Raw genomic sequence first — 19,020 nt, forward strand, 5'->3', positions numbered from 1 at the left:
TGATGGTCCCCGGGAACAGTTGGATGCCTATGTTGATCCCTGGGATAAGCTGGATGTCTATGCAAGTCCCCAGGATCAGATGGATGCCTATGTTGGTCCCTGGGGATCAGTTGGATACCTATGTTGGTCCGTGGGATCAGTTGGATGCCTATGTGTGTCCCCAGGATCAGTTGGATGCCTTTGTTTGTCCCTGGGATAAGATGGATGCCTATGTTGATCCTTTGGATTAGTTGGGGATGCCTATGCCTGTCCCTGGGATCAGTTGGATGCCTTTGTTGGTCCCAGGAATCAGCTAGATGCCTATGTTAATCCCTGGGGTTAGTTGGATGCATATGTGGGTCCCCAGGGGTCAGTTGCATACCTTTGTTGGTCCCTGGGATCATTTTGATGCATATGTTGATTCCTGTGGATCCTTTGATGTCTATGTTGATCCCTGAAATCAGTTGGATGCCAATGTTTGTCCCTGGGATCAGTTGGATGACTGTGTTGGTCCCCAGGGATCAGTTGGATGCCTTTGTTGGTCCCCGGGATCAGTTGAATGCCTATATTGGTCCCAGGGATCAGATAGATGTCTATGTATGTCCCTGGGTTCAGTTGGATGCATATGTTGGTTTCCAAGGATCAGTTGGATGCCTATGTTGGTGCCTGGGATTAGTTGGATACCTATGTTGGTCCCTGAGAAAAGATGGATGCCTATTTTGGTCTCTGGGATTAGTTGGATGACTATGTTGGTCCCAGGGATCAGCTGTATACCTATGTTGGTCCCAAGGATCAGTCGGATGTCTATGTTGGTCACTGGAATCAGTTGGATGCCTATGTTGCTCCCTAGGATAAGTTGGATGCATTTGTTGGCCCCTGGGATCAGTTGGATGCCTAAGTTGGTCCCCGGGATCAGTTGAATGCCTATGTTTGTCCCCAGGATCAGTTAGATGCCTATGTTGGTCCCTGGTATCAGTTGGATGCTTATGTTGGTCCCTGGGATCAGTTGGATGCTTATGTTGACCCCTGGGATCAGTTGGATGCTTATGTTGGTCCCTGGGATCAGGCTTATTTGATGGGGATGCCTTATCATCTGGGAAACACGGTATGTGTCATACATATATTGGTATCAGTCCTAAAATAATCTCATTCCATTTCATTGATCAGGGATGACAAAGACAGAGGAATCAGAGAGAAAAAAGAAGCAGAGAGGGCCCTGAGGTTTGGTGATTTCACCAGTTCTTTGGTGAAATATGGCAATGCCCACTGTTAGCGGACCAAGTTCATTGTGTTCAGTTTTCTGGTTTTCAAACTAATATAATCTAAGAAATTTACAAATGGATTGTTTGTTGGGTTGGTTGTTGTACAATTAGAGATAAATATATGAAATGTAAATCTTCAGCATGGATTATCATTTATTGTAATGTATAACAATAAAGTACAGGAGGAGCTCCGCCCATCGATGGCCCTGTGGTTCACAAGGATTAGGTAACACAATAGAGAGACAGAAAATAGGAGTCAGCAGACAAATTCTTTGATGGATCCTAGAGGCGGGTGACGAGGTAACAGGTGCGGTGAGCATCGAGTGCAGTATGGGTGGCCCCGCAGTGCACCGTGTGGATCCTATGGAGGGAAATAATGGTGGAATTAGCGAGATTGGGCTTGGTTGAGATGCAAGAAGGAAACAGAGGTGAAGGTAAAAACAGAAGAATATCCCAACCCCCTAATTGGCTCCCCTATCATCCAATTACAGCCAACTGTCCTATGACCTTAGTATGACGTGTCACTGCCACTTGTCACCAGACCCTGGAATCTGCCTATATGTCATACCGGTGTCACCAGACCCTGGAATCTGCCCTCATGTCATACCGGTGTCACCAGACCCTGGACAATGACATCTCTGCAACAATCACATCCCTGCACCAATGACATCTCTGCACCAATGACATCTCTGCACCAATGACATCCCTGCACCAATGACATCCCTGCACCAATGACATCCCTGCACCAATGACATCCCTGCACCAATGACTTCCCTGCACCAATCACATCTCTGCACCAATGACTTCCCTGCACCAATCACATCCCTGCACCAATCACATCCCTGCACCAATCACATCCCTGCACCAATCACATCCCTGCACTTTCTCACTTATTTTATTTCCTGAACCATCTCAACATAAATCAAACTTGTGACCAACCCACCAATGTTCTATCAGATGGAAAACCAATGTAAATCTGCCCTTTATCTGAGACTTGTGACCGTTATTTCTGTACATATAGGTTTCAGAGATTCGTCAATGTGTAAAGATTGTTATTTTGATTGTTAATCTTTCTGCAAAACAATGGCAATATAGGATTGTTGTCACACGTGCTGGTGAGATGGAATATATCCTTTATGGTGATGTCAGGGATTCCTAGGGCTGATTTTACCCTTTCTGTACCCCTGTACTTATTCCTTGGGGTGAGTATCTGGGGGACCACCCAATACAGGGGGTTACAGATTACAATAACCTCTCCACCAACAACACCGGGGTCACATTGTGAAGACCCCCAGATGGTGGGGTCAGGTGATTGGCCTTGGGAGGGGGGGAGGGAGTTTGCTGTTTTCTTTTCAATTCTGGAAATCTTCCAAGCATACAAAATGCCTGAAACATTTGCAGAAACGTTTGTAAGTGACACCAAATCAAGTCTATAGAGGCAGCAATCTGTCCCTGGATTCTATATCAAATATTCATGACAATGCTGTTTAATATAAAAAACATTCAAAATACACAGCACGCTGGCTTCTGATTGGTTGGAAAGCTTGAACCAGGAGAAGGATGCAGCCTGAGGTTCCGGTCCAAGTAAATGAGAAGAGAAAACCGAATTCTAAGCCTAAGATTAGAGATTGGGTCAGCATAGCCAGAAATATACAGGGTCACATAGAGCAGCATGAGCAGGGGAAGAACCTCATATCAGCATTGCTGTTCCCAAATACCCAATCGGAGGCTAAGGACCAAACTGGAGGTAAGTGACCACAATCTATCCCGGAACAGCTGATCTTCATATCCAACAGAAGATCAAACAACTCCAATGTTAGGGAAGTGCTAAGGATGGATGGAGTCATTGGCCTGTACATGAGATGGTACAAGAGACAGTAAAAGAGACAGTCTGCTCTCACCAGAGGATTCCACAGACGTTCAACTTTTCTGTTCTGATGGCAGTCAGGGCCCTGCCATTATCTGTCCTCTGATATCACAGAGCAGACTGTGTGTTATGGTGAGGGGAAGAAGTATTTGGTCCCCGGCTGATTTGTATGTTTGCCCTCTGACAAAGAAATGAGCGCTCTATAATTGTAATGGAAGGATTATTGTAGCTGTGAGAGAATAACAACAAAACAACCCTCAGACACCCCGTGCTGAAATATCAGAGCTTGCTGTGCATTGTAATGAGTGAATAATATTGGATCCCTTATCATCCAGCAAGATTTCCGGCTCCCAGGTGTCTCCCTGTATGCAGGTAAGGAGCTGAGATTAGGAGCACCTTCTGTAAGGGATCCAAGCTTGTTACAGTACCTGTATATAAGACACCTGTCCACAGAAGCAGCCAATCAGATTCCAAGCTATCCACCATGGCCAAGACTAAAGAGCCGTCCATGGATGTCAGGGATAAGATTGTAGACCTACACAAGGCTGGACCGGGCTACAAGACTATCACAGCTTGGTGAGAAGGTGACAACAGTTGGTGTGATAATTCACAAATGGAAGAAACACAAAATAACTGTCATCCCCCTCGGTCCGGGGCTCCATGTAAGATCTCCCCTCGTGGAGTTGCAATGATCATGAGAACGGTGAAGAAGCAGCCCAGAACTACACGGGGGGAACTTGTCAATCATCTCAGGGCAGCTGGGACTATAGTCACCAAGAAAACAATTGGTAACACACTGCGCCGTGAAGGCCTGAAATCTTGCAGAGCCCGCAGGGTCCCCCTGCTCAGGATATCACATGTACGGGCCCGTCTGCAGTTTGCCAATGAACATGTGAATGATCCAGAGGAGCACTGGGTGAAAGTGTTGTGGTCAGATGGAACCAAAATTGAGCTTGAGCTTGATCCACTCAACTCGCTGTGTTTGGAGGAGGAATGCTGCCTATGACCCCAAGAACCCCATCCCCACCATAAAACATGGAGGGGGACACATTATGCTTTGGGGTGTTTTTCTGCTAAGGGGACAGGACACCTTCACTGCATCCAAGGGACAATGGATGGGGCCATGTACTGTCACATCTTGGGTGAGGACCTCCTTCCCTCAGCCACGGCATTGAAAATGGGTCTGTGGATGGGTATTCCAGCATGACAATGACCCAAAACACACGGCCAAGGCAACAAAGGAGCGGCTCAGGAAGAAGCACATGAAGGTCCTGGAGTCTCCAGACTGGTTGATAAGGGATCAAATACTTATTTCACTCATTACAATGCACAGCAAGCTCTGATATTTCAGCACGGGGTGTTTGAGGGATCTTTTGTTGTTATTCTCTCACAGTTACAATAATCCTCCCATTACAATTATAGACCGCTCATTTCTTTGTCAGAGGGCAAACGTACAAAATCAGCCGGGGACCAAATACTTCTTCCCCTGACTGTAGATGAATGTAGATGGGAATCCAATGATTGCTGTCTATGTCTCTCCTTATAGAAGGTTTCTGTGATTACCAGATTGTCCAGTTCCTTCTTCTGTAACTTCTTCCTCTTCTGAATATAGCCAAGAGCTTTATCCCGGAACACCTGGGGGAATGAACGGGACATGTGACACTATATAAATATAATAGATTTATCCCGGAACAGCTGGGGGAATATACAGGACTGATTTGCACATAGTTTGAGATTTAATTTACTAATCTGAATTACCCTTACATGGGGATTATTGACTTTGCTGTGTGAACGGTCCAAATATGTTCAATAGATTTGTGATTTAATGTGAATTAATGTCTGTGTTTCTTACCTCATACAGATAATCACAGATCTCCAGGATGGTGAGAATACTGGCCCCGATGAACAGTCCCATCTGACCTCCAATGTCACCTGATAAATTATAGACGAGCATCATGTGACCAATGACATTCACTGCTGCAGATGAGATTGCACCATAGAAGGACCCTAATGTGGCCACCAATCAATTTTCTGATATGATGGAATTATGTCTATACATGATACACAGGATGGGTGTGGCAGGGGGGAATTGTGACAGGAATGACTTTGGGGGTATATTGGGGTACTTGACTGGGGGGATAATTACTCCACACATAACTGGTATATCATACAGCCTGGTTTATATATTCCACAAATGTTTGGGGGACCTCTTACCCAGCAGTCCAGCCATCTCATATGCCTTCTTCTGTTCAATCGTTTCATAGTTCAAGGCTTCAAAAAATATATCCAGAACAAGAATGTTCTCCCTGGGGACAAGAGAGACAATGTGATATAAAAGAGAGGGTGATGTGTATAGAGGGAAGGTCATAGAGATAACATGAAGGCTGAAAGATCTCATACATACATGGCCACTATGGGCAATCCATTTATTGGTGGAGCACAGAGGAATCAGCTGGGGAGATGTCTGAGAGGCCAATAGGCAGCTGTGAAATACCAAAGGCTGCCTCAGGTGACCAATAACATTACAGCTGGCTGGAAACCACAGCGATTGGTTTTTGAATCCATCCAATGCTCATAGAGCCCCCATGGCCACCCCACAAACATGGAATTGCTGTATGATGTCAATCCCAATTTCCAATGAAGAGTGGTAAAGTAATATACAGAATCATTCAGAGCAGTCCCAAGACAGGGGCCCCTTCAAGTGATAACAAATGTCTATTAGCTTAGTCAATAGACGCTTGTTTCTCCAACTTAATGACAAGGCAAGATTTTACCACATTTTTTGGACTTGGCAGAGAAGATGTATAGGGATCTATAGGGATCGTCCAGCCTTAGCGTCTGTTGCCACCATTAAATCTAAATGTTTTGTATGTGCAGCACATGAAGAATCTTTCTGTCCATAGAACAGTCTGGAAAAATAAGTGAAAGGGAAACTCACGCAATGTACTGTTCAGTCTTGTTGTATTTGCTTGCCAGATACTTGGAGGAGGCTTTACTGGGGATCTTCACCATGGACAACTCCTTCCCAAAGCGCACCATCTCACACGGCGTCTCACAGTCACACAAAGATTCACCACTTACCCTATCCTGGTCTGGATGTAAAAAGATATATATGGTCAATAATCAAGAAAATCATCTGATTACCAAACCCATCAAACTGCCAGAACCCATCGGACTAGGAGAAACTATTGGAATACCACAACCTGTCTACCAAATCTCATCTCACTACCAATCTCCATCCATATCAGATTTCCAGAACCCATCCAACTACCAGAACCTATCTGGCTACCAGAACTATCAATGCTCATCTGACTATCACTCCAATCCAACTACCAGAACCCATCTAATAGCAAGTACCATCCAAGATTATTTTGTAAAGACAGAGTCAAACGAAAGGGTGGTGGTGTCTGTATGTGAGAAGTGATCTAAAAGTGAATGTGAAAGAAGAAATTTCGGAGGGAACAAGCAATGAGGTTGAGGCATTCTGGGTGGAGGTGAATGTGGGGGTGAATAACACACAATTAATGATTGGAGTCTGCTATAGGCCCCCCAGTGAGACATGACACTGACTGGAGTAATGGCAATACAGGAACAGCAAAAGAGAGGAAATGTGTGAATGTAATACAAGATAATTTTATGGTAAAGTTTATAGAAGCCCCAACTAGAAATGATACTCTGCTGGACCTAGTTCTTTCTAACAATGCAGAGCTTATAACAAATGTGCAAATAAAAGAGAATCTGGGTAGCAGTGACCATAATATGATTTCATTTCATGTAAGCTGTAATCAGGAAGCAAAAACAGGAAAGATAAAAACATTTAAAGCATACCTAAATTTAGAAATTTCACTTTACATAAAAGAGTAGACAACCGTGCAAAAGGAGCCTTTTCGTTAAAAGCGAAAGGTTTGCTGATCTCATGCATGCGCATTTTTTTTCCCAACCTACGTCACCTGATCGCGCACCTGAGTCGGGTGGCGTAGGAAGAAGAAGCCAAAATGGCCGCGCTCGGAGACAGATGCCGGGACGACGCGGGACCTGATGGAAGACACCTCTGGACTGATCAACTGCGCTGCGGGATTGAAGGTAAGTGTATTTTTTTTTGTTTTAGGCATTTTTGAGCTGATTCCCCTTTAATTTTAAGAGAGCAAATTTTCCATTATTAGGGCGGCTCTCTGTGACTTGGACTGGGAGACAATATTGTCCTCAAAGAACACAGAACAGAAATGGGAATGTTTCAAGTCTGTTCTACAAAAGCACACTGAAAATTATATTCCAATCCAATCCAATAACTTTAGGAGGCTAAAATTAAAACCTATGTGGCTCACAGCTGATGTTAAAAAAGCCATAAGGAACAGGAAAAGGGCATTCCTAAAATATAAAAATGAAGGATCACCTTCATCATTTGAAACCTATAAAGAATAAAACAAAATATGTTAAAAGGAGATAAAATGTGCAAAACTTCAAAATAAAAGACAGATTGCAAAGGAAAGTAAGGAAAACCCCAAAACAGTTTTTGGAATCTATAAATAGAAAATGTCTCACTAAAACGTAGGCGCCTCTACCCGGGCAGTACTGACTTTGGGTGTGCCTCTGCTCCCAAGCTTTATCAGTTTTGCCCATCCTGTTGGCCAATCAGGAAATAGCTTCTTTATCATCCCTGGCCATTTAGCTAGCTCAGACACAGCACTTAGCGTTTGTGCAACGTGTCTCCACTAGTGCACTAGCTTTGCTAGTAATTTCCTGTACACCTGTTGGTTAATTCAGTGTTTTCTCTGTCCAGCTCCTGCGTTAACCTCTTGTTGCTCAGTCTGTTGGTTCCCAGCCAACTTCCCTGTGCTGTTCCAGTGTTCCTCTATGTCTGTGGTTATACCTGTGTCTTCTGTGTCACCTGTGCCTCCTGTACTTCCAGTGTCTCCTGTGTTCCCTGTGTCTGCGGTGGTCCCGTGTCACTGGTGTCTTTTCTTTGGATCCTTGGTATTTAACCCTGGCTTGTGACCTGACCTCTCTTGTTTGTTACCAGTCCTGACCCTGGCCTTCCTTGATAATTCTGTCCACCCTGGTGTGCCCAAGGACCGTAACCTGGCAGTAACCAGCAGCGCAACTTCCTAACCACTAGAGGCTCCGGAGAAGACTTGGTTACGGGGCCTAGACTCCTGGCCCTTCCCAGGGCTCACACCACCTTTGTGCAATTCGTAGCGCCCGCTAGTGGCCCTGACTCCCCTGGTGTGAAAACAAAAAGAGCAGATCTGAGCATGTAGGCCCCATAAAGAATATATCTGGGTTGGTATCTGGGGATAAAGAAAAGGTGGATTTACTAAACACTTTTTTTAGCTCTGTGTACACAAAGGAAAATGGCAGAGCTCAAGTCCAAATTCATAATAGCAATGTCACTGCCTTAAATGAGTCACAATGGCTCAGAATTGATATGATTGCCAGAAACATCTGGGAAAAATTAAGGTTGACAAAGCACCAGGACCTGGTGGATTACATCCACGTGTCCTCAAAGAGCTGAGCTCAGTTATTTCAAAGCCATTATCTCTAATTTTTAGACTCTTTAGTCACTGGCAAGGTGCCGATGGATTGACGTAAGGCCAACGTGGTTCCTATCTTCAAAAAGGGAGCAAAGTCATTACCAGGTAACTACAGACCCGTTAGTGTAACATCCATAGTTGGAAAGGTCTTAGAGAGTTTGATAAAGAACCACATAGAGGAGTTTCTGCTAGAAAATAATATTATAAGTGATAGTCAGCATGGCTTCAAGAAAGACAGAAGTTGTCATACAAATTTACTCTCTTTTTATGAGGAAGTAAGTAAACAGGTAGACAGTGGAGTAGCAGTTGATATAATGTACTTGGACTTTGCTAAAGCATTTGACACTGTACCCCACAGACGGGTAATATGTAAGTTAGGGGCAATAGGTTGAGAAAAGTCAATCTGTAAATGGATAGAGAACTGGCTTAAAGATCACATCCAGAGAGCTGTAATAATGATTCATACTCTGAATGGTGTAAGGGTATTAGTGGTGTACCCCAGGGTTCAGTGTTGGGACCTTTACTGTGTAACATCTTTATAAATGATATAGAGTTTGGGATTTCTGTGTTTGCAGATGACACCAAACTATGTCATGGAATGAAGTCCATACAGGATGTCTATAATCTACAAGCAGACCTGGATGTACTGTGTGATTGGGCAGCCAAGTGGCAAATGACATTTAATATAGATAAATGTAAAGTTATGTACTTGGGGGTAACAACATGCATGCTTCATACTGTCTAGGGGGAATACATTTGGGGGAGTCAGAAATGGAGACGGATCTGGGGGTTCTGGTAGATCATAGACTTAATAACAGCATGCAATGCCAAGCTGCAATATATAAAGCTAGTAAAGTACTTTCTTGTATTAAAAGAGGAATAGACTGCAGAGATGGAGACATAATCCTGTACAAAGCATTGGTCACACCACATCTGGAATATGCAGTCCAGGTTTGGGCCCCAGTTCACAAAAAGGACATTGTGGGATTGGAGAGAGTGCAGAGAAGGACAAATAAACTAATAAAAGGAATGGAGGAGCTCCGCTATGAGGAGAGATTAGGTGAACTGAATCTATTCTCCCTTGGGAAGAGACGTATAAGGGGGGATATGATCACCCTGTATAAATATATAAACGGTCCATATAGAGAACTCTATTCCCCATTATTCACTGTAATGTCATTACAAAGCACAAGGGGACGCTCTTTGCATCTGGAGGAAATGAAGTTTAAGCTCCGGATAAGGAAGGGATTCTTCACTGTAAGGTCTGTGAAAATGTGGAATCAGTGAACCAATCCAACTACCAATCCCCATCTCACTACCACAAGACAGATCATCTGTTGTATATGAGGAATAATGGATGAATAGATATTTCCAGGAAGAAGAATATAATTGGCTTCCTGTTTTTGTTATGTTGGCAGCAATGCTACGCACCGATCCTCTGCAGATGAAGCTCTGCGCATTCCTTGTACTCCTCGGCATTGCAGACCGTCTCATTTCCTGAAAGAATACCGGAATTAGAAGAGCAGAAGTTTTATTTATCATCCTAATACAGCCCACATGACCCCCCGTACCTGGCATGTGAACCATGCGGCACTGACACTTCTCCAGCAGGTAGCGGGTCTCACAGTCAATGCGGCAGGCCGTTATACTATAGGTGGAGAAGTAGGGCGATTTAAAAGGCGTGTCCTTACAGTCCCCCCATGGAGGAGGCAGATACTTCAGCTGAGGAGACACAAAACAATTCAATTCATTTCAAGGCCACTTATTGGATAAATCAAGCGGGTTTGTCTGGTGGACAATTTATATAAAACGTATTAAACATGTGAAGCAACAATTGTGGCAAACCTCACTGAAGCCTATGGAGGGAAGATCTTGTTCAATCTGGGCCATTTGTAGGGTGAATGAGCACATCATTGGGGGAAACGTGTCAATGCCAAGATACAAAAAACATTCAGAGCCACAAATCCCATTACTGGGAGATGCCTCCGGGCCGTACGGGTGTCCGGACATACAATGCCACTGCTGGCTTTGCTTATATACAGCAGCAGCTTCTCAATGTAAATACATTCACTTTGATGAAAGGCCCATTCACAATATGTGCAGTGTGACATTGTGTGAGATACATTGCATAGAAAGCATTGCCTGACCTTCATACTGTATGCCATACAAATATTGTCTATTCAGTGGGTACAGCGGCACTTTGCAATCAGGTGAGCAGTGAAAGGAGCGGCTGATGTACAAAACATCAGAAGGCGTCTTCCTAATAAAGATTCACCACAGTATGATGGGGGAATTCCCGAGATCTGTATATAGAATATTCTGCAGCCTAACAACTCTCTACCTTTAGACCTATAATTCTGGGTGCACGGGGTACCCTCATAGTAACCACAAATTGCAGCCACTTTCAATCTTTTAGGTTATGGGGTCACAAGTTGAAAAACGTCTGAAAATACAAGGATCTCCTAATACCTGTCCGCAGGAGCCCTAAATTTAACATGCAAATCGGAGACCTGCAGGGCACTTAATTAAAAGGAGTATTGGGGTGCAGCCCCTGATTTTGTACCTGGCAGCTAACAAAAATTAAGCTAAATTTCTCTGGAAAGGGGAGCTGTGGGTGTAGTGGGGGGCACATGTGGGTAACCCTCCCCCTGACATTTCGATATTATTGCACCATCGCAAGAGTAACAAACTGTTTTTGTAATGTAAGGATTTTTCCGATTAGTATTTTTCCCAGAACAGATTTGTTTGCTTAAATTTATTGTACGAGTTATAGGTCACATTAGAGGTGGGGAAAGTTTTGAAATGATTTCTTGTGGTCTTCCAGGTTTGCTGGATCACCCAGGTTCACTGATGAAAGTGTATATTCTCCAGCCTTGCATTCAATGTGTGAATTCCCCAGTTTAAGCTGTAACACCAGAAATGTCTGAGATTAGCACCCATATAAAGGTGACAAATCTGGCTGGACAGAGCGAAGGACAAGGGGTCAGCGTTTGGGGGGTGCTAAATACCTGCTGCCGCTGACATGATACAAACGTCTGGAATCCAGGGGCCACACCAAAGCCCAGCTGGTCTATGAATGGCGGCTCATCCTGGCTGTGGATCTGGACCTTGACTCCGGCCTCCAGAGATATCTCAGCTGTGAAGGACAGGGAGGAATTAGAGAGGAAATACAACAGAAAAACAAATCTTACCAACAATTCCAATCTGCCCCCAGCATTCAGAGATCCTTAAAACTACAAATCTAAAAATAAATGAATATTTATGAAGCAGAAGCCTTTCCGCAGAGCACCTGAGGAGCCGAGCCTCCCTGCAGCATTACAGACAGCTGCACTGTACCATTGCTGTCTGTGGTCTGTTCATTGTACTGCGCCTTGGCAAATGATAGTGCTACAGAAACCATCATTAATATTAATAGGAATAATTCCACTCAAACTGGGCTGACAAAGTGACAAGTGGACATGTGGAGTTGTTGTTTGTGTCTAATCAGTAAAATACCAACCTTTTCCTGGTATGTGGACCACCACACTAATGATGATGAGTTTGTAATGGGGTCCCCTCCACCCACACTGGTTTAGTCATTTACGTAGAGGGTAATGGGTCACTTACCTGTCTCACCAAACACAGGTAGGTATTCGTCTTGCTGTATGTCCATCATCAGCTCCAGTCCATTCCCAGTTCCACCCTTTAGTGTGTAGAGTAGATCAAAGCCGGGCTTCCCAGAATTGAAGGTATAGCACTTTCCATAGCGTGTGAACACCTAAATATACAGAACATGTTGTCAGGTCAGCACTGTCCAGGGGCAGTGATCCCAGGCCGGTAAGTGAGTGATAGGGCACAGAAGTATCATTTGGCTGCTGGTAATGATGCAGATTGGAGTCTGAGCCCCAGATTGATCTGTCTGTAGACAGAAGGCTCGGGGGGGGCGATGAGACAGAGGAAGCCTTGTGGTTGTATGGAGAAGCCTCACACTGCCATTATCTCTATTTATTTCACATATCCGTTATTAGCAATCCCATCAGCAGAACATAAACGTCTTCCCTGAAATATTCCCAGATTGATGGATGTGCCGGGGAAATCATTTATAAAACTGTCCATCACCAACCAACTAAGACAGCCAATCAGTGTGTTATAGCGCTGCTTTTCCCTGAATTCTATTGTATGATTGGTAGATTCAATAGATTGTCAACAACCAATCATTACCATACTGCACCCTCCCTAATTTTCTAGATACTCCAACACCCCCCCCTCCATATCAACCTCTATCTTTCTAAAACCCCTGTACACTTCCCCCACCTATCAGCACTTGCTAACCCCCAAATTCCCACAACTCCGCTCCCACCAACCCCACTTCCCCATCTCTGAACCCACCAACCCCACTTCGCCCCTCTCTGAACCCACCAACCCCACTTCGCCCCTCTCTGAACCCACCAATCCCACTTTCCCACCTCTCTGCCCCCCTCTGAACCCACAACCCCACTTCCCACATCCGTGAACCCACCAACCCCACTTCCCACCTCTCTGTACCCACCAACCCCACTTCCACCATCTCTGAACCCACCAACCCCTACTTCTCACCTCTCTGAACCCACCAACCCCACTTCCCCCCTCTCTGTACGCACCAACCTCACTTCCCCCCTCTCTTTACCCACCAACCCTCCACTTCCCACTCCCCCTTTTTGAACCCACGAACCCCACCTTACATCTCTCTGTACCCAGCAACCCCACTTCCCTATCTCTGAACCCACCAACCCCTACTTCTTACCTCTCTGAACCCACCAACCCCACTTCCCCCCTCTCCGTACCCACCAATCCCCCGCTTCCCACCTTTCTGTACCCACCAACCCCACTTCCCCCCTCTCTGAACCCACCAACTCCACTTCCCCCCCTCTTTGTACCCACCAACCCCACTTTCCCCTTCTCTGTACCCACCAACCACCCATTGCCCACCTCTCTGAACCCACCAACCCCACTTCACATCTCTTTGTACCCACCAACCCCACTTTCCTCTTCTCTGTACCCACCAACCCCCCCACTTCCTCCCTCTTTGTACTGACCAACCCCACCACTTCCCACCACTCTGAACCCACCAACCCCACTTCTCCCCTCTCTGAACTCACCAACCCCACTTCCAACCTCTCCACACCCACCAACTCCCCACTTCCCACCTCTCTGTACTTACCAACCCCACTTCCCACTACTCTGAACCCACCAACCTCACTTCCCCCCTCTCTGAACCCACCAACCCCCCCTTCCCACCTCTTTGTATCTACCAACCCCACTTTCCACCTCTGTGTACCCACCAAACCCCACTTCCCACCTCTCTGTACCCACCAACCCCACTTCCCACCTATCTGTACCCACCAACCCCCACTTCCCACCTCTCTGTACCCACCAACTCCACTTCCCCCCTCTCTGTACCCACCAACCCCACTGCCTACCTCTCCGCTCCCACCAACCCTTCCCACTTCCCTCCTCTCTGAACCCACCAACCTCACTTCCCCCCCTCTCTGTACCCACCAACACCCCACTTCCCCCCTCTCTGAACCCACCAACCTCACTTCCCACCCCTCTGTACCCACCAACCCCACCTCTCCCCCCACTTCACATCTCTTTGTACCCACCAACCCCACTTTCCTCTTCTCTGTCCCCACCAACCCCCCCACTTCCCCCCTCTTTGTACTCACCAACCCTACTACTTCCCACCTCTCTGAACCCACAACCCCACTTCCCACCTTTCTGAACCCACCAACCCCCACTTCCCACTTCTTTGTACCTACCAACCCCACTTCCTACCTCTCTGTACCCACCAACCCCACTTTCCGCCTCTTTGTACCTACCAACCCCACTTTCCACCTCTCTGTACCCACCAACCCCCACTTCCAACCTCTCCTCACCCACAAGCCCCCCACCTACCACCTCTCTGTACCCACCAACCCCCACTTCCCACCTCTCTGTAGCCTACAACCCCCACTTTCAACCTCTCCACACCCACCAACTCCCCACTTCCCACCTCTCTGTACCTACCAACCCCACTTCCCACTACTCTGAACCCACCAATCTCCCTTCCCACCTCTCTGAACCCACCAAACCCACTTCCCCCTTCTCTGTACCCACCAACCCCAACTTCCCACCTCTCTTCACGCACCAACCCCCACTTCCCACCTCTCCGCTCCCACCAACCCCCCCACTTCCCCCCTCTTTGTACTCACCAACCCCACCACTTCCCACCTTTCTGAACCCACAACCCCACTTCCCACTTCTTTGTACCTACCAACCCCTCTTTCCACCTCTGTGTACCCACCAACCCCCACTTCCCACCTCTCTGTACCCACCAACCTCACTTTCCACCTCTTTGTACCTACCAAACCCACTTTCCACCTCTCTGTAGCCACCAACCCCCACTTCCCACCTCTCTGTACCTACCAACCTCACTTTCCACCTCTCTGTACCCACCAACCCGCATTTCCCACCTCTTTGTAGCCACCAACCCCCACTTCCCACCTCTCCACTCCCACCAACCCCCACTTCCCACCTCTCTGTACCCACCAACCCCCACTTCCCACCTCTCTGTACCTACCAACCTCACTTTCCACCTCTCTGTACCCACCAACCCCCACTTTCCACCTCTCTGTACCCACCAACCCCACTTTCCACCTCTCTGTACTTACCAACCCCCACTTCCAACCTCTCCTCACCCACAAGCCCCCCACCTACCACCTCTCTGTACCCACCAACCCTATGCTTCCCACCACTCTAAGGGGTCTATTTATAAAGCAGTGCATCTGACATTCCTTACATTATACGGTGGATAATGATTTACTGCTATTGAAAGACGTGGCTCTGGTAGATTCTGCACCAGGGAATGTTTCAGTGAATGTCATATTCACTGCTTAGAATACCTACGTCTAGTTCAAATATCCCAGTCTTGTGACTTTATAACCGGGCTGGGGATATATTATAAACACTATATGTATGATAATTATGTATGAATCTGATCTGCATCAATACATAATGAATGTGTCAACCAAACCTAACGAGCCTCAAACCTCTTTCTATTGTCTCGAGTTTTATCTTTGGAGGAAGGGAGGAAGATAATCTCTATCAATATAACCTGCTGGATTATAATAATAAATCCTCCAAGTTTGGCTGTGGGGTTAGTCTGTACCAGCTCATGGTGTGTATGTCCAGCATAGAGATAGTTATTACCCTGCAGAGGGGCAAATACCATGTCAGAGGTGGGGTGTAGTGGGGTCCCTCCAGCAATTCTTCATTATAATACTCTTGCATCATTTCCAGCAGAACACTGCAGAGACTGGGGGCCCTATGTGCAGCAAGCAGAGGATTGTGGGTATTGATTGCGATCCCTTGGGGGGGATCAGGTGGAAGGGGACCGGAGGTGTCACATTTATACTGAGGACATTATGGAAATTTAAGAAGTGAATGCAATGAGAAGACTCAGAGCTGCGACTGCAAAACACAGAGGAGACGCAAATCCCATAAAAAGAAGAATAAACATGATAAATCAAACCACAATCAAAATAGCAGTGGGGGCAGGGGCATTATTTGGGGGTGATAGGGGTATTATCCTATAATACACAGTACAGGGGCCTGGGGCATTATAAAGGGGGGGTGATAGGGTTACTATCCTATAATACACAGTACAGGGGCACTATATATGGGGGTGATGGTGGGGGTATTATCCCATATTACACAGATAATACACAGTACAGGGGGCAGAGGACATTATATTGGGGTTATGATGGGGGTATGATCCCATAATACACAGTACAGGGGGCAGAGGACATTATAACACCCAGGCTAATTCTACTGCAGTTGGGTAGAAAAACCATGATGGTTAAGTAGGATCGGGTGGAGAGAGAGAAGCAAGACTAGGGTGAAAGTGAAGGAGTGGTCGGGGGTTTTTGGTGGTAGAATGGGAGGTACTGGGATAGGACTTAAGGAGTCATAGTAGTAGAAAGTAGGGGTGGGGGATATGGGCTTATGATGGTGGAGTTTGGCGGAGTGGGGAGTTGTAACAAACACTAAGCTAACACTGGGTCCTTTGAAATACTCAGAGTGACAGTGGGTAGAGTAGAGGTAGAAAAAAAATTTTTCCACTTACCTGATCCTGATCTTGCTGAGTATACCGGAAACGAGCCCCTAAATGGGGAACTGGTCTGGGACCAGGCAACAGAACTGACTGCTAACAGGAGTCATTGTAGTAGATTGGGGTAAATATAAAGCTTGGGAGTTAAGTTAAAGGGGCATTTGTGGTAGATTAGTAGGTGGCAGGGTATCTAGGCAATAGTAGTGGATTAACAAGATGGTGGGGTAAAGGCATCATGTTGATAGGAAAGTTGGGGTGGAGGACATGATTGGTTAGAGAGGCCATGGTGGATAGGTATTAGATGTAAGGTGGAGGGGCCATGGTGGTGGAATATGTGGGGGTAGAGTAGAGGGGCCATGGTGGTTGGGTAGGAGTGGGTGCAGTAGAGCGTCCATGGTGGTAAGGTTGGAGTGGATGGTGTAGTGGGGCCATGGTGATAGGGTAGAGGAATTATGATGGCAGGGTAGGAGAAAGTGTAGTAAGGAGGCAATGGCAGTGTGGTCAGAAAGGGTAAGGGAATGGTGGCATGGTGGTAGAGGTGATAGAAGAAGGGCCATAAGTAAGAGGGTGCATGGCAGAAATGGTGGTAGGGTAGGAGGAGTTTGGGAATTCATAGGTCTTTGTAGTAGGTTGGGAGGGTAGAATCAAATGGAGGCGTTGCCCCTGTATATAATATATAGTCAAGTGACCATGGTAGTAATTTGCAGGATTTGGAGAGGAGCTATGATTATAGGGTAAGAGGGGATGTGATAGAAAAGCCATGGCTTCCCCTTGGCTTGTGATTCAAGTGGCTTGGAAATAAGTGGATTTAGCAAAAATGAGTTTTTTGATATTGTGTATTTGGGAGTTGTGTCAGTTTGACTGTCAGTTTTTTTAAATAGCTTTTTTTCTCTTTCCTTGCTGACCTCTAAGGGGCGGTGGTCAAGGTTTCACAGGTGATTTAAGTTCTGGGAAGACTCACCTTGAGCTTGCTCTCTCTTGGTTGGTTAAAAGTGGTGTTAGAAAACACAAGAGTTAGGTAAAATCCTTATAGTAACTACAAACTGTAAGTTAACTTTTATAACTCCTAGAAAACAAACATTGTAACTGGGAAGATGAGTGGTAGCAAGGTGGAAGGTTTGGTTCAGTGCACAGTCTGCCTCATGTATGTACAAATGGAGTAACAGCTTCTAGGTGAATACCGCTGTGACAGATGTGGGCAAGTCGCCTTTCTGGTATCTGGCATTGGAGAGCTGGAGAAGCAAATTGCAACACTGAAATCACTGGATCACCTTGAGAGGGGCCCCTAATCACTGAGCGGGCAGGTAATGGCTTAGATGTGGGGGGCGGAGAGGTTAATCAGGATGAGCATGAAGGGAGTTGGGTTAATGTAACTAGAGGGAGTGGTAGGGGCCCCCAGAAAAGGAAGGCCAGCCCTGGGTTTGAGCACCCCAACATGTTTGCAAAATTATGTGAGGATGTGCAGATGGCAGACCCAGTGGTGGCAACTCTAGCTGTCACTGCTACCCCTAACAGCCAGGAGAGCAGCTCATCTAGTAGGGGTGGGAAGGGAAACGCAGGAAGGGAAAGACAATTGGTAGTCATAGGGGATTCTATCTGCAGGAGGACGGATACAATAGTTTGTCGCCCGGATCCCTTCATCCGGATGGTTTGCTGTCTCCCTGGTGCCAGAGTTCGGCATGTGGAGCCTTAATGAGTGAGGAGAATTATGACTTAGTTGGCATTGCTGAATCCTGGCTTTGTTCTTCACATGACTGGGCTGCCAATATTCCTGGGTATACTCTCTTTCATAAAGACAGAGTCACACGAAAGGGTGGTGGTGTCTGTATGTGAGAAGTGATCTAAAAGTGAATGTGAAAGAAGAAATTGCGGAGGGAACAAGCAATGAGGTTGAGGCATTATGGGTGGAGGTGAATGTGGGGGTGAATAACACACAATTAATGATTGGAGTCTGCTATAGCGCCCCCCAGTGCTAAGGAATAAATAGAAAGGCAACTTCTAGCACAGATAGAAAAAACAGCAAAAAGTGGAAATGTTTTAATCATGGGAGATTCCAACTACCCTGACACTGACTGGAGTAATGGCAATACAGGAACAGCAAAAGGGGGGAAATGTGTGAATGTAATACAAGATAATTTTATGGTACAGTTTATAGAAGCCCCAACTAGAAATGATACCAAGCTGGACCTAGTTCTTTCTAACAATGCAGAGCTTATAACAAATGTGCAAATAAAAGAGAATCTGGGTAGCAGTGACCATAATATGATTTCATTT

General features: G+C 46.0%; 1 protein-coding gene across 1 annotated transcript; it reads right to left on the minus strand.

Annotated features, from left to right (window-relative positions):
* Positions 1 to 1,363: 1,363 nt before the first annotated feature.
* Positions 1,364 to 12,890, minus strand: LOC140331808 (acid-sensing ion channel 1C-like). The gene is made up of 9 exons (XM_072413116.1): positions 12,246 to 12,890; positions 11,648 to 11,775; positions 10,211 to 10,361; positions 10,071 to 10,136; positions 6,047 to 6,200; positions 5,323 to 5,414; positions 4,961 to 5,040; positions 4,672 to 4,743; positions 1,364 to 1,602 (listed from the first exon to the last, which is right to left on the minus strand). The coding sequence occupies exons 1-9, from the start codon at positions 12,292 to 12,294 to the stop codon at positions 1,498 to 1,500; spliced, it is 897 nt and encodes a 298-aa protein (XP_072269217.1). The 5' UTR covers positions 12,295 to 12,890; the 3' UTR covers positions 1,364 to 1,497.
* Positions 12,891 to 19,020: the final 6,130 nt, after the last annotated feature.

The sequence above is a fragment of the Pyxicephalus adspersus genome, chromosome 5 (assembly GCF_032062135.1).
Source record: "Pyxicephalus adspersus chromosome 5, UCB_Pads_2.0, whole genome shotgun sequence".
NCBI lineage: Eukaryota > Metazoa > Chordata > Amphibia > Anura > Pyxicephalidae > Pyxicephalus > Pyxicephalus adspersus.